The 16591-nt window shown below is 34.3% G+C and overlaps 1 protein-coding gene across 1 annotated transcript in view; it reads left to right on the forward strand.

Moving 5' to 3' along the window:
• The window catches only part of LOC150097072 (RAB11-binding protein RELCH homolog), a 445830-nt gene that overhangs the window by 103064 nt on the left and 326175 nt on the right, over positions 1–16591 (forward strand). Inside the window, exon 5 of the mRNA XM_090408119.1 lies at positions 4312–4497. Within this exon, the coding sequence (XP_090264245.1) occupies positions 4312–4497 (186 nt within the window). The remainder of the gene's footprint in view (positions 1–4311; positions 4498–16591) is intronic.

Consider the following 16591-nt stretch of genomic DNA (forward strand, 5'->3'; position numbering starts at 1 on the left):
GTCTGTAATTAGTTCACTGAATGTTAATTAGTTTACCATCTCTCACATCAAAATTTTAGTGCAACTTGCTCATGCTATACGTCTTATGCCTCAATAATCCCGAGGGGGGGGGGACTACAAACACATTAGACTTACTTCAGAAATTGTCGTCACAACCAATAATAAATTACAAAATTTATCAAAACATAAACAACTGCAATAATGCTGTCCTGATATTGTTTACAAATTTAATTATAAACTATTGGTACCATCAAATTCACTGTTTGTTCCTTGAAGTTATACTGTATTTCATTCAGTATTACTCTGATTTCAATATCCCCATTCCTGACTATTTGCATCAAAAGCAAGAGAACAAACAGAAGAATGCAAGTGATGCAAAGAAAGATCCTACTTAAAATATCCATGTCAAAATATGCTATACAAATGCTCTGGTAATTAAAAAAAAAAAAAGAGAGACAATCAATGATTTTCAAGAAAAAAGCAAATTACATTGCTCAGAATCTGTAGCTTTAAGACCTGTTGTGGTAAACACACACCCTGCCCAATCTTGCCTACATTTTAATTGAATAATAGCTTCACTTTATTTCCAAAGTCCCACAGCAAGCTCAACTGATGAGTTGTTGAGCTCAACTAACCTAATCTTATTTGAAAATGGCCTGCACAGTTTCCAAACCTCATTTGTCATTATTACTGCTGACTGATCATATGCTGTCTTCTAAATTTCTAGTCTTTATAGCTTTTTGTCCTTTCCTTTTGTTTTATTGTATTATATTCTTGCTGTTCCATATTTCTGTATACATAAATTTTTCTGTATTTTCAATCTTGTGCTATATTGTGACCTCATTAAGTTCAGTAAATAAAAAATCATCATCATCATGCGTATCAAGGATTTAGGCATGGCCTGTTCCGGCCTTAGAAGTCATCGTTTAAGAGGACGTCCTGGTTTTCTTTTTCCTAATGGCTTGCACTTTAAGGCTTGTTTTAGTAATCTTTCTGTTTTCATTCTTTGAACGTGTTCCATCCATTTATGTTTATATTTTTTTAATTTTTTTCTATTACTGGTTCTTGGTTTAATTCTTTCATAATATCTTCATTTCTTTTGTGATCAAATAGGGTATACTTTGCAGTTTTTCTCATAAACTTCATTTCTGCTGTTGTTAATCTTTGTTTGTCTTTTTGTTTTATTGTCCAGATTTCGCTTTCATATATTAAGACTGGTAGAGCTAATGTATTGTATACTTTTAGCCTAGTTTGTTTTTGAACTAGGTTTTAAATATAGAGTTAATTACACCTGTTATTTTTAAATATTTTGCAATTTTTACATTTATATCTTTTTCATTTTCATATGTGATCATGCATCCTAGGTAGTTAAACGAATTCACCTGTTCTAAGATCTTGTTATCTATTACTATTTTAGTTCTTGCTGGATCTTGCCCTTTAAAGGCCATCGTTTTTGATTTTTCCATTGATATTATCATACCATAATCTTTGGATATCTCATTTAGATCTAAAATAGCTTTCTGTAAGTTATCTTCAGAATTTGTAATTATTATTTGGTCGTCGGCAAAGAGGAGAGTGTTTAAATTAACTGTAGGAGAAAGTTTAATTCCTTGATGTAAATTTTTACTCCATTTTATTATTATTTCGTTTAAGTAGATATTAAAAAGAGTTGCTGAGAGGGGACATTCCTGTCGGACCCCTTGGTTTATCTCTCTCGTATATGATATCTCGTGATTTAATCTTATTTGTATTTGATTATTTTCATATATACTTGTGATAGCTTTTAGGATATTATTTGGTATTTGTCTTTCTTTTAATATGTTAAATGTTTCTTTTAACTTTGTCAAATGCTTTTTCAAAGTCAATAAATGCAATATGTGTTTCTAAATTATATTCTCTTCTTTTCTCTATTATTAATTTTAGGCAAAAGGCTGGGACTATACATGATCGTCCTTTTCTAAATCCATTCTGTACTTCTAGAATGAAGTTTTCGGAATATTTCATTAGTTTGTTATTTAAGATTCTGCTATATATTTTGTAATAGGAATTTAGTATACTGATACCTCTATAGTTTTTAGGGTCATTTCTATTACCTTTCTTAAAGATAGGAATCACAATTGCTTTTTTCCCCATTCTGTTGGGGGGATACCAGTTGAGTAAATTTTATTTAAAAAAAAATAATAATAATAAAATCCTTCAATAGCTAAATTTGAAAGTCCTGCAAATATTGATCATCTTTCCCCTCACAAATATGCAGGTGCAGTTTTTTAATCGATATTCTTTTTTTAAGATTTTAATCGGTAATTTTAAACATTTAAGCCATAGGATTTGGTTAGGTCCACTTCCCTTTCCCCCTAGCTTGGGTTTTTTGTATTATTTAAAAAGAGAAGAAAAAAAAGGAATTGCATGCAAGTAATTTTTTGAAATCTGAACCATTGTTTGGATTTGATAATCATGTTTCATATATCATATGCATGCTTTCATTGTTGATTTGGGATGCATGATCTGTCTATTGTAACTTAGTTCTGTGAATTTAAGATATTTTATAAAAGCAGACTATATCTAGCATAGAATGAGCCTTTGCTTTTTGGTGCATTAAGTTGGACACTGTTCTCTCTGAGACCTCTTAACTTGAAAATATAATTTCTGTACAGCGATTTTTTTAGTTTACTTATTTTTCATTTGTAATATGAAACACCAAACCTGATTTGCATGTCTGTTTTCTGATTGCCTGAAACGTTCTTTCATGCATACCTACTTAGTGGCTTGTTTTGTCTGCTGCAACATAATACTGTACAAGCATAAAATGTTATATAAAAAGAGTTTCTTGAAAGGTTGTTTAGGTAATGTTAGTATTGAGATTTTTCATGGCTATGAATGTCTCTGAGGTCATATTGCATCAGTACCACAGTTGTTTATTTATGATATTTTTGATATGCAGTAGAATGACTAAACTTCTGTAGTTATTTTCTACACTGTTGGAAGAATTGGTGGATATGTTTTGTTGGATGTCATTGTTTAATTTCTTATTAATTCATTTATATATTTCAAACTGATTTTTTACTTATGCTTTAAGAGGTTGTAATATGTATCACTTTCTATTTAATTAGATTAAATTGTTATATTGAGTTGACCAACCATGCACTTTCACCTGTGAACTCTGGTTAAATAATTTTCTTTCAGTTAATTTGTTTTCTTTAGCATTGTGGCTGCAGATAATGAATATAGCTAAACTATGTTAAACCCAATTCATATCTTTGAGTTGGGTTTAACATAGTTAGGCTGTCTTTGTATTTAAATCACTTAAAATCATTACTACTTGAGTAATTTATGTTCCTATGCACATATAATTTAATAAATAAAGTAATTTCGTTTTACATTACTTAGGTCATTTGATTGTGTCTGATACAGAGGCCAGCTCAGCACACTCTCATTTTATGGTGTTACATAGAATAAAATCCAGCATGGATTTTATTCTATGCTAGATTCACCAAATTCCTCTCTAATCATTCCCTACATGTCACGATGAATAGTTCTTTTCAGATTTCTTCAACAATGTTGGCATAAACCAGGACGCTGTACTTTCATTCACTATTTCTTCTGCATATAAATTGCCTCTCACCAACTTTAAATCCTATCTATAGCCTTGCAGATGTACATTTCATATCTCTTTATAAGAATTCTTCAAGATCTTTCATAACCAGTACTTTAAATCTGATCTAGTTGTTCATCAATTTATTCTGTCTACTGCTATTCTTTTGGGATATTCTCTTGTTCTATCTTCTCTAAAGATTACAAACCTCCATTTGTTTAATAAATATGTTACTGGGCTTCTTTCTCATTAATCTCTTGCCAACACATAGGCCCATATAGTATGTGAAGAACCTTTATAATCACTTTTCAACTGAAGGTAAATTAGCCATTTACTTTACAAAATTTTACTTTGTTTTCTGCTGGAAACTGCTTTTATATCTTGCAAAACAAACTAGCCATAAGAATGCTCACAATTTACGGACATAATGCACGGTGCACTGACCTCGTAACCTTAGTTACTTTGGCTGCATTTCTAAAACAACAGCCCATAGCCATTAACATGCTACAAGTTGTGCAACCTGTTGTGTATGTGGGTTTTCTGTTAATGAAAAAAGCATAATTTGCTTCACCTCAGTAGTAAATAAAATAACTTGTATTTTCTTAGTAATTGGCATTTCAGTAATTAGTGATATTTATACCAATATGTGTGAATTATATGTTATTGCTAATTGGAATTTCAATTGGAGCTTCATTTGATAGTAACTTTTTTTTTTAAAGGATTTTGAAGACTGGGATGATGTAGGTCTCAATATTCCTAAGCCTCCTGAGTTGTTTTATTTATACCGAAACCATTCCCGCCATGAGCATATGTGGAAAGCATTTAATGATGTTGCATGCCAGACAGATATATGTGAACCATTGGAAGTAGAGGACAGCTTTCAGAAAGAAACTTTTACGATACTAGTAAGACTTTAAGAGTTCATTTAAACTGATTATTTGATTAAGATATTAGAATAACTAAGCATTTCCATTATAATAATAGAATTGATGTGCCATTGCTTATCAAAGAGGATATAGCTGTAATAAATTTAGTTTAATCCTTTATCCAAGTGTGAGCAAACCAAGTTTGCGCCTGAAAGTATCTTCAGGACTGGGGTGAGGTGGTACAACACCAGGACGACTCCTTGCAAAGGTGGAGCAAGCTACCAACAATCCTAACTCAGTATCTCCCATAATGCAAAACACATCTCCTTGCGGATATGTCTAATGTTATGCATTGCCGGAAGGGCCACTACCCAGACTAGTTTCGACCTTTATTGAGGTCTCTTCAGTGGGAGCCAGGCCCAAGTGGAGATACCAGTCAGAAGCATTAGCAAGGTCATCTCTACCAAATGGTGCCAAATGGTGTGCCACCTTTTTAATAAATTACTCTGGATTTAGAGAAAGATGTTGAAAGTTTATTTTTCACTTGGTTAGAATATAATAAATTTAGTTTAATCCTTTATCCAAGCGTGAGGATTAGACATATCCGCAAGGAGATGTTTTGCATTATGGGAGATACTGAGTTAGGAGTGTTGGTAGCTTGCTCCACCTTTGCAAGGAGTCGTCCTGGTGTTGTACCACCTCACCCCAGTCCTGAAGATACTTTCAGGAGCAAACTTTGTTTGCTCACACTTGGATAAAGGATTAAACTAAATTTATTATATTCTAACCAAGTGATAAATAAACTTTCAACATCTTTCTCTAAATCCAGAGTAGGATATAGCTGATTCGAATTCTTGTAATGATAGTGTGGCTGCTGTTCAGAGATGCAGTATTAAGTAGTAGATGATTTTCATAGCCCAGTGCAGGACCACCACTATGGTCTCACACTGGGCTTTGAAGAATCTCGAAAGAAAAAAAAAATACTACGTTTTGTTGTCAGGAGCAGAAAGACTGGATTAGTTTACCTTTATTCTACCTGCTGTACTAATGTTCTAGAGCAGGGTTTCTCAACCTATGGTATGCGTATCACTGGTGGTACTTGAGCCACTGCCATACTGGTACATCTAATATCTTGAATTAAATATAGTGGTACGCCACTGGAAAAGGTTGAAAACCCCTGTTCTAGAGGTTAACAACCTTTTTATGGATGTTATAAAAGAAATAATCCTATAATTTTGTAAGCAGTCTTGTAATATTATTTTTTATGCTTTGCAAATTAAGGTTTCCTTAATCTTAATTTCTTTATGGAAGTGTCTGAATGATAAATTTTATTTGCTTAAAAATAATGAAGTATTACCATATATATATGGTAATACTTCATTATTTTTAAGCAAATAAAATATACTATCATATACAAGAGAGATAAACCAAGGGGTCCGACAAGGATGTCCCCTCTCAGCAACTCTTTTTAACATCTACTTAAATGAAATAATAATAAAATGGAGTAAAAATTTACATCAAGGAATTAAACTTTCACCTACAGTTAACTTAAACACTCTCCTCTTTGCAGACGACCAAATAATAATTACAAATCCTGAAGATAACTTACAGAAAGCTATTTTAAATCTAAATGAGATATCCAAAGATTATGGTATGATAATATCAACGGAAAAATCAAAAACTATGGCCTATAAAGGACAAGATCCAGCAAGAACTAAAATAGTATTAGATAACAAGATCTTAGAACAGGTGAATTCATTTAACTACCTAGGATGTATGTTCACTTATGAAAATGAAAAAGATATAAACATAAAAATTGCAAAATATTTAAAAATAACAGGAGTAATTAACTCTATATTTAAACCAAACCTAGTTCAAAAACAAACCAGGCTAAAAGTATACAATACATTAGCCCTACCGGTCTTAATGTATGGAAGCGAAATCTGTACAATAAAACAAAAAGACAAACAAAGATTAACAACAGCAGAAATGAAGTTTATGAGAAAAACTGCAAAGTATATGCTATTTGATCACAAAAGAAACGAAGATATTATGAAAGAATTAAACCAAGAACCAGTAATTGAAAAAATTAAAAAATATAAACATAAATGGATGGAACATGTTCAAAGAATGAAAACAGAAAGATTACCAAAACAAGCCTTAAAGTGCAAGCCATTAGGAAAAAGAAAACCAGGACGTCCTCTTAAACGATTCAACGATGACTTCTAAGGCCGGAACAGGCCATACTAGGCCTAAATCCTTGATACGTATGATGATGATGATGATATATATATATATATATATATATATATATATAGCTGTCTATAATATAATAATTATCATGTAGAAGTATTGTGTTCATTAATGAATAAAATACATTTCATATCTCACGGTTTTTTACTTTTGTAATAAGATTAAATCATTTAAGAATAAGATTTTCTAAGGATCTTATTTTTATCTTAGTCACAAATGCATTTATGTAGGATGCTTTCACCATACATATGTATGCTGATAGTCATGAAGTTAAAACCAGTTGTTTCATGTGAGGAAATGCATTCATGTAAAATTACTGATTGGTGGGAGCCTCACTGTGCTATTTGCAGAGCTTGGTGAAAAACCGCCTTCTAGCACTGAACCATTTGATGTCATTAGATTATAAATAATAATAAACATTATTTTGTCCAATTTTTTTTAGTCCATAAAAATTTATTCAACTGATTTCCCATCATACCACCTTTGCTTATTCTATTGTCTTTTTCTTATTAAATCCATCATCTTTACTAAAAATTATGCTTCAATAGTTTGCTTTAGAAGTTCTGCTGAAATGTGGTTACTATTTTCTGTGTTCTTGCCTGTTTTCATTATTGCTGACTTTCATGCCTAATTTGAGTAGTTGTTCAGTTTACCTAGTTCTCTAAAAACTTGCAATGGATTTTTTTTTTTTTTTCCCAGAATGTGACCTGTATAGGCAATGAAAGATGGAGATAGTATAGATCCTTGTTTTACATCTGTATTATACACCAAACTATCTTTTAGTGATTTCCTTTAATTCTGTGACTTTATAACTCCATGTTGTTTCATCATATTACAATGGTGTAAAAATTTCGCATAACTGATTTACTCATTTGTTTTTCATAATGTTATATATATATATATATAACACACACATTGTAAATTTTATAAATGGCATTAAAAATTAAATTTATGTGATACATTTTTTTTAAATTCTTCATTCATATTTAGTAATGCAGTTGTGGTATGCCTTGGTATTGCCGGAACCATCACATGGTTCAGTGGTGGCGTAGCAAAGGAAACAGATATATTTTAAATAGTCAACTTGCTTACCATAATGTTACTGTAATATGTTGTCCAAGCACTACAGTAGTTTTTTCCCTCTATTTGTTGTTCTGTTAATGTTAGATAATTACTGCTCATTTGCAAATGTATGCTTATGTTGTTTCGTTATATCGTTCTGCGATCCATATTTTCCCTTTTCTATATCTAGTTCCTTTCTATATACTGTATTAATTCGACTCTTCCTGTTATTTCTTACTCTACCTTCCGTAATTTTTTTATTCTTATACTTGAGAGCACTAGAAATTTATTTTCGTTAACGACTGCGCCACCAGTGGTCCTGTCGTGGTATAAGAAATAGTAATACTTCCATTAGATCTCTATCTAACATTGATCCTTTCTCAACTAATATACAGTCGTGGTCTTTATGCGCTCCTTATCATAGCTATTATTAAATTCCCGCTGTTAGTCCCTTATTAACACTAATCAGTCATAGCTATTTTTAAACTTCCCGGTTACAGGATCGAGTTTATTTAGAAACAGTGCATTGCATATTAAAGATCAGGTGGTACTCCTTGAATATATATAACAAACATGTTTATTAAATACTAAGACTGTTAAATACTAGTTTAGTTTAGGCTACACCCTATATGACAAAACTTCTATAGCAATTTCCTGCAATTATGCAACAGATCTTGCAAAATTCATTGCAACAAAATTTATAACTGCTAGTTTAAGCTAACTATTATAGAACAAAACCTCTTTATCAATTTCCTGAAACTATGCACCATTAAGCTTTAGAATTCACTGTTATCAATAATTAAAACTTCTAGCCTGATTACTTCCTGGGAAATTATTATGCTCTGATCTATACACCTACAAATTCCAACTATTCACTTGTATCAAATTACTCTTAAACTACATCTATCTTAGCACTATTAAACTTAGCAGTCCATTTAAGATAGTTCTCTTACATCACATACAGAATAACATGTAACAATTCACTCACATGAGTTCTTCATCCCTTTGGTGCACTTCTTTACAGTTTGTCTCAGAGTTCTTAGCTTCTTCTTTGTCTCAGGTTTTGAATTTCTCCTCAGAGGATCTTGGAGCACTGGCGTCTCATTTAGAATGGTTGGCAGGTATGGAGTGCGATTTCCCGGCGTCTTGAACTTTGGGCAAAGGGGTTCAATGATCGGAGCATATGCAGATTCGCCTAAGTGGCAAAGCATTCTGGTCCGGCGCGGCTACTCCCTCCGTAGCTAATTGCTTCTGGCGACCATCCATCACAACGTCATCTGATCTGGACGACTTCTGGTGGATCGACTTTCTTCTCCTCTTTGCCTCCTTCTGATCTCCGTGTGACCTAGCCGAAAACTGTCGATCTTGATGGTTGAAGATCCATGCCTTATATTCACCCTTCCATGGAACCCTGGATGAAGGATTGAGACCCTCGAACATTTCTTCGTGACTCTCTTGATCTTCCATTAAGGCCGACTTCTCTTTCTCCCTTTAAGTGCATCTTTAATCCGTTTTACCGGACTGCGGAACTATGTTTGATTCATGCTGTCCCTTTTGCCACTGACCTTGAAGGTAGTCTTAGATTGAGCTTGTAAATAAAAGAGTTCTCTTAGTTAGTTAGTGCTCTTCAATCAGAGCACTAACTAACATCAAATAATATTCCGATGGCAAAGGCATTGCCCTTGGCTTTAACATTTAGACATCCTTTGTTTATACAAGTGAGCAAGCAAATTCCCTTTGGACCTTGAAAATTTTTGCTGCATCGAATTTTACATTGAGGAAATTAAATAAAAGAATGTTGTATGTATATTATTTTATATCTATTTATAACAGTGGTTCTTAACTGGTGTTCCCCGGAACACTTGTGTTCTGCGAACTGGTTACAAGTGTTCCGCTGGTGAAAGATGTCACATGACACAGTTCTGAGTATAAATGGCTACTCTGAATAAAAATGTCGAGCGAACTATTTCCGTTATAACAGAACATTTAACAATATTGGAAGAAAATATTTCAAGTTACTTTCCTTCCATTCACAACTCTGCACGAAAAAAACCTGCCTCTCACTCCCCTACTCACACCCTCTTTATACAGTTTCTAGGGTTGACCTCTGGTTCTCCCCTGATCTTCCACTATTCTCTGTAGAACTTCTCCACCATTGATCTTATAACAACCCCCTTACCAACTTGTAGGTCTCTATCATATCTCCCCTCTTCCTTCTCTCCACCAGACTCTGCAAATTACATCTTCTCAATCTTTCCTCATACTCAACATTCCAGAGGTCAGAAACTACCTTAATCAGTCTCCTTTGGACCCTTTCCAACATCTCTTCATCCTTCTGAAAACCTGGTGACCAAATCTGGGCACAATAGTCCATGTGTGGCCTAATCAGAGCCTTAAACAACGGAACAAGAATCTCCCTACTTCTACACGTCAGTGTCCTCCGCATCATTCCCAGAAGTCTTTGTGTTGTCTTCACAATTTTGGCGATGTGCCCCCTAAATTTTAGATCCTTATCCACTATGACCCCCAGATCTCTTATTTCCTCTACTTCCAACAATATATTCTCACCAAGCATAAATTCTGCATCCCACCTTTGTTTTCCAAATTTTAAAACCTTACATTTTGCAACATTGAACTCACATCCCCATTTGTTTGCCCAATCACTCAATTTATTGAAGTCTTCTTGCAAGGCCACAACATCTTCACTACTCTTTATGGTTCATCCCAACTTTGCATCATCTGCAAACAACTGAATATCTCCATCCAAATCTTCGCCAATATCATTAATATACAAGTTAAATAGTAATGGCCCTAAAACCGACCCCTGAGGCACTCCACTAGTGGCTTTCCTTTTCCTGAATATTGCACCCCCCACACACAACTTGTTGATACCTATCAGATAGCCGGTCTCCAATCCAATGCACTAATCTAATATCCAACCCCATCTGCTCTAGTTTGACTGTCAACTTATCATGAGGTACTCTATCAAAAGCTTTTGCGATATCCAAGTATATTACTGTGTATCGTTCTCCTCTGTCCAAGGAAGCAGTCACTTTATAAGTAAATAAGTAAATAGATTACTAAAACATGACCTCCCTTTAGCAAATCCACGCTGTCCATCAAAGATTATACCATTGTTGTCAACCCAACTCTGGTTCCTAGTTCTCACAAGCTTCTTCAACAACTTAACCACAACACTTGACACAGAGATAGGCCTATAATTTGATGCTTGAGTTCGAACTCCTCCTTTATGAAGTGGCACAATCTTGCCCTCCTTCCACTCTTTAGGAACTTGACCAAGTGCATGACTCGTATTAAAAAAATATGTCAAGGCAGGTGTCAACTCTCTGGCACATTCCTTCAGAATATGCGGTGATATATTATCAAGTCCCACAGCCTTATTTATATCTAGTTTACTCAACTTCCCAAACACCTCTTGCTCACTTACAGTCAGTCTCCTCCCCATCATCAACTGCTCTCAATCTCTCCATGAAGTCACATTCACAAGATTGAAAGATCTTTATGAACTGCTCATTAAGTATCTACACCACACATTCTGCATCAGCTGTCTTTATACCATTTCCTCCAATCAATGTCATCCTTCCATAATCATTTCTTCTTTTGCTGGCTACATATCGAAAGAACTCCCTAGGATTCTTTTTGACTTCATTAGCTAACTGCTTTTCATACCTCTCTTTAGCTACTCTCACCAACCAAGTCACCTTCCTTGCCTGGTCTTTGTAGACCTCATGAAATTGGTTACTTCCACTTCTCTTATGCTGCCTCCACAATGCCCTTTTTCTCTGTATCGCATTCTTAATCTCTTTATTCATCCCTCTCACACCTACCTTATTTAACCTTCTCACTCGTGGTATACATTTAGACATTGCATCTACTAAATAATTTTTTAAAATTGCTGGCAAGTGCAAGGACCCCTGTGAGAAGAAGAAAAATTAGTTACCTTGTCAATGGATCATGCTATAAAAATGAAATTCTCTGAAATAACTCTTGAGGAATTTTCGATTTTTGTCCAACCCGAATACCTAGCTCTCTCCACAAAGGCACTGAAAATTTTGTTAGTTTTCAACATATTTGTGTGAGCTTGGTTTCTCAATATTAATCCATATAAAAACTAAAAAGCTTGAAAGATTTACTAATATAGAGATGGTAGCTATATCACATATTAGACCTGATATTGCTGAAAGCAGACAAGCTCAAGTATCGCATTAAAATAAGTTCCATTTTTATAAAAGGCAAGTCCATGCATATTGTTATTGTTAGTTTTATGACCCTAATGCACATGATGTTCCCCAAGTTTTTCTTATAATCAAGTGTTCTGTGACTTTGAAAAGGTTAAGGACCACTGAGTTATAGTAATGTTTCTATGCTATACACTGTTGTAATGTGCAGTCACTGTATTAACTGCAGTCATGTTGTCACTTTAGTTTTGACTTGAAACTTGATAATTGGCATGCCTGTTAGTTATGAGCTTAGGAATAGCTGTTGCTGGGAAATGGAACATTAACCTACAAGCTGTACATGAGAGGAAAACTGCCTAATTAAATTTTGTGATCTTGGAAAAGTTTTTATATAGAACTTTATTTAAGGAAAAACTTAATGTCAAAGAATAGTACAATGTATCAAGCCTTCATGTATTATTAATGAGTGTTATATTCTCAAATGGGAAGTGAGAAGCATATACTCCATAAAGTGAGATGAAATCTACAATAAAGTTCTTGGAAAGCTTTTGGCTGCTGAAATAACTATTATCCTCCTGTTGTCAGAACAATTATCTTTATGCCCACTTCAGCAAAGGGGGGGATGTTTTTTTATCAGACTTGCTTGCTAGAAGAACATTTATGCAAGCATAATAATCAAGTGAGATATTTAACTTTTATTATGACCAAAGGAATTTGAGAGAGAGACTGAATGAATGAGTGGAAACTGCAAAAAAATAAAGAGAAAAGGTGGAGAGAGGACAATGGAGCATCCATGGAAGTTAAGTTTGTGTGGTTAAGAAAGGGGCAAGAGCTAGATTTTTCTCTTGCAGATCAGGGAGTGAATTGAACAGTTTACCTGTCTGAGTAGCAAGCACATCCAATGTGATTGAGCTTAAGAGAAGATATGACAGCTGGTGTGAGTTATCTGTGACGAGTCGTTAACCCTCTTTGAGATCTTGGTAATAATAATGAAGTAAAGGAAGATAAAAAGTACTGATAGAATAAAACTGCAAAGGAAGTTCTCATATAGTCAAGTGAAACTATAGAACTTTTAGCTGTGAATACCTTATTCACATGTTAGAAGAACTGCAGTTCTTATAATTGCAGTCATAAAATAATTTGACTTATCATTTTTAATGTCATCTGTTAGAAATGAATTTAGTTGCAAGAGAGTGAGAAAGTTTTCTTATATCATAGAATGGTCATATAATTATCCCTTGTATTTAAGAAGAATTTAAAAGTTAGAAATATGGGATAGTAAATCAGCTCAATTAATGCCTTTTATTCCTGCATAGGGAATAGGCAAGGCTGTTTTAGCCCTGTCTAACTTTTGGAGACTTTTGAGTGGGCAGTTCATTCTCCACTGGTAGCCATTCAGAGATAGTTGGTAAAAGGCTATCACTAATTTAAAACCCTCAGTGAAGATATGACTCAACAATTGCTGTCATCTCATGGTCCCTAACACAATATACTTTTTTTAATGTCTGAAATAGTGCTGGTTCTATAGTCGATTTTCTTGAGTCTACAGGAGAAAAAAACTCACTTGCCCCTGCCGGAGATTGGCTAACTTGGGAACCAGCTGAAAAAAGGCTTAGAAAAACTTCCTCTAGTCGGCGAATAGACTTGAACTTAAGTCTATCTTCAGTCAGTTTTGCGCTGTGGAGTGCAAACATCACTTTCACTGAGCTACACAGGCTCTATATGGGATAGTAAGAAATTAATTTTGGCTAACTGAAACTTCATTCTTTGGAATTCATAACATGCTGATCTTTGAAATCAGTGCACCATCATGGATACGAATCTAAAACATTCTACGTAATAACTAATAAAAATAAAATTTATGCAAATATAGTTAATTTACTTTTCACAACTGACTGTCAACATAATAGGTGAATATGGAGAAGGGGAGAGGGATTAATAATGCAATATTAAATGTACTACACAAGCATATCCTTGCTACTACCCAAGGATTTCTCATTTTTTCCCATACTTTATCAGATTTTTATTTCACTTGAATTCTACTTGTTTTTCTCTGTTTCCTTTTTCAAAATTTTTCATAGCTTCTTACGAGGGTGGTCTGAAACGTTCTTGGCTACGACCGTAGATGGCAATACTCCGGGTACAATTTTTTTTTTCTAAGTTGGTACATCTGTCTTAAGCATTCATGTGAAATTGCAAGTCATTCTATCAAGTAGTTTATAATAAATTTAGTTTAATCCTTTATCCAAGTGTAAGCAAACAAAGTTTGCACCTGAAGTATCTTCAGGACTGAGGCAACTCGTGATAATGGTGGACCAAGCTCTCGTCACTCCTTGTCTCAGTATCTCCCATAATGTAAAGCACTTCTCCTTGCAGACATGTATAATGCTATGCATTAAGAGAAGGGCCACTACCCAGACCAGTTTTGACCTTTATTGGTTTCGGTCTCATCAGTGGGAGCCAGACCCAGAAGTGGTGATATAGTATGCTCACGCTTTTGAAATCTCCACTTGGAAACTTGCCAAGAATAGTCGATTCATGCTGAAGGGGAGAAAGAAATGAAGGACGTATGAATTGGTCGCCAACACGCGAAATCACGTGCTTTATAGGTAAATTTTTCCAACTGTTATACAAGCAACAGTTAACTTCTGTTTTATGATCATTGTAATTAATTTTCCGACGTGTAATAATAAACAACTCATCTGCAATACGGATTGATTACCCTATTATTCGAATGGATTCTCCTTTTTGTGACATGCGCAGAAGTTGAATTCTGATGACTCGAATCTTGAAGACTTGAAACTTATCACTTAAGTGCCAAGGTGAAATACCTGGGAGGATTTCACACAGCCTGTAAGGAATGCTGAGAACTGACCCAACATCCAATCCTTATCTTTTCATGGTGCACACTATCATTATTAGATGTTCACCTGGATACCCAATGAAAGAGGATAGGCTGACAATTTTGGACTAAGCCAAACAAATTTTATTCTGTATTGGTCTAACCATATAGAACACTTAAACTATGCAAACATCACAAGGATATGCATGAATAGAAATGGAGTGGAACCAACATAAGAAATGAGAAGTATCACTTTTGATAACACTGTCCAACACAATTTTTGCTGACTTTTATATTGAGACTTGTTTTTTACTAATTTGGGTGCGCTTTCAAATATCAAACCCATTTTTGTCTATCACGTCAGGTTTTTCCTCTATGGCATTTTCTTTTTGCTAATTTGTAAGTTTTTGATATTTTTAAGGAGACAGTACTATTTAGAGGATCAAAAATCGATTTTTTAATATTATTTTCTGAAAGTATGTACTTTTAAAAATCTGTTCCTAACTTTTAATCAAGAAATTCGAAAAATTCCCGAAGATATAGCCAATTATTCAAAGCGGTGCACAGATCAGAATCCGAGTGCTCACCACTCTCACTTGTTAGTAAACGAATAAATGCATAAGAACCTGAAACGGCACGTACTAGCGCTTTGAATGCGAGAGAGGCCGATAACCGACCTAATACGTTTAGGTGATAAAAAGTAGGCGATGACAACTGCCTAAAACAAATGAATGCTATATGCGTCATAACGGACAAAGAACGATCGAAATCAGTTAATCGATCGTGAAAGTATGATGAGCGCTTATAACGTTTCAATAAAGTCTTTGTTTTTTTTTTGTCTTGTTAATTGCATGTTAGTTGGCAGTGAAGAAAATACATCATAAATAACGGAAAAAACTCATGTAGAAAGATTATTTATTAGTATAATTTTCGCCTGTGTGTCACAGGCATCTTCAGTACATTAAGCTCAAAATTAAACACTGACAATTCCAAAAAGCGTCACCTAAGTAGCTGGTGTAAGATAAACAATAAAAAGTTAGGAAAGATTGGCTGATTTGTAAAGTGTTATCTCCCATAAAGGGAATAGACGTAAGCCGTCGGATCTGTTTAAGTTAGGGGAATGAAGTAGAGTTTCACATGTTTCTTTATAAAGGCATTCCATGAGAAACTGACTTTTGTGAAGAACTCTTGTCTTTCTCCAATGAACTCTGTGTCTAGTGAAGATGGCATGTTCAGAAAGTCCAGACTTTTCAGGTTTAAAGTATTCAATATAAGATTGGTGTTCTTCTAGCCGAATAGAGGCAGATCTTCCCGTTTGTCCGAAATAAGATAATCCACAGGAGCACGGAATCTGGTAGACACCTGGATGATTAAGATGTGGAAGCTTGTCCTTAGGAGAGGTGAGAAAGGTGGAGATTTTTCTTAACGGTCGAAAGGCAACAAAAATATTCAGTGGTTTTAAAACTTTTGCTATACGTTCACTGATGCCTTGTACATAAGGGGTAGTAAGGCGCTTTATTTCCTCTGTGTTTGAAGAGGAAGACATTAAAACTTCTCAAAGTTCTTTTAATGAAGCAATTCTTATAACCGTTAGATAGAAAGGAAGAAGTTATGTATTGTAGTTCTTTCTGTAAAAGATCGTCTGTAGAACAAAAGGAGTGGGCCCGATGAACCAGTGTTTTAATAGTTCCTGCCTTTTGACTGGGATGGTGATGAGATTCCGCATGGATATAATGGCCTGTATGAGACTTCTTTCTATAAACTGAGAAATGTAAGT

This window comes from Typopeltis vanoorti, chromosome 18 (assembly GCF_054136105.1).
Source record: "Typopeltis vanoorti isolate ZY-2024b chromosome 18, IOZ_Tvanoo_1.0, whole genome shotgun sequence".
NCBI classification, from domain to species: Eukaryota; Metazoa; Arthropoda; class Arachnida; order Uropygi; family Thelyphonidae; genus Typopeltis; species Typopeltis vanoorti.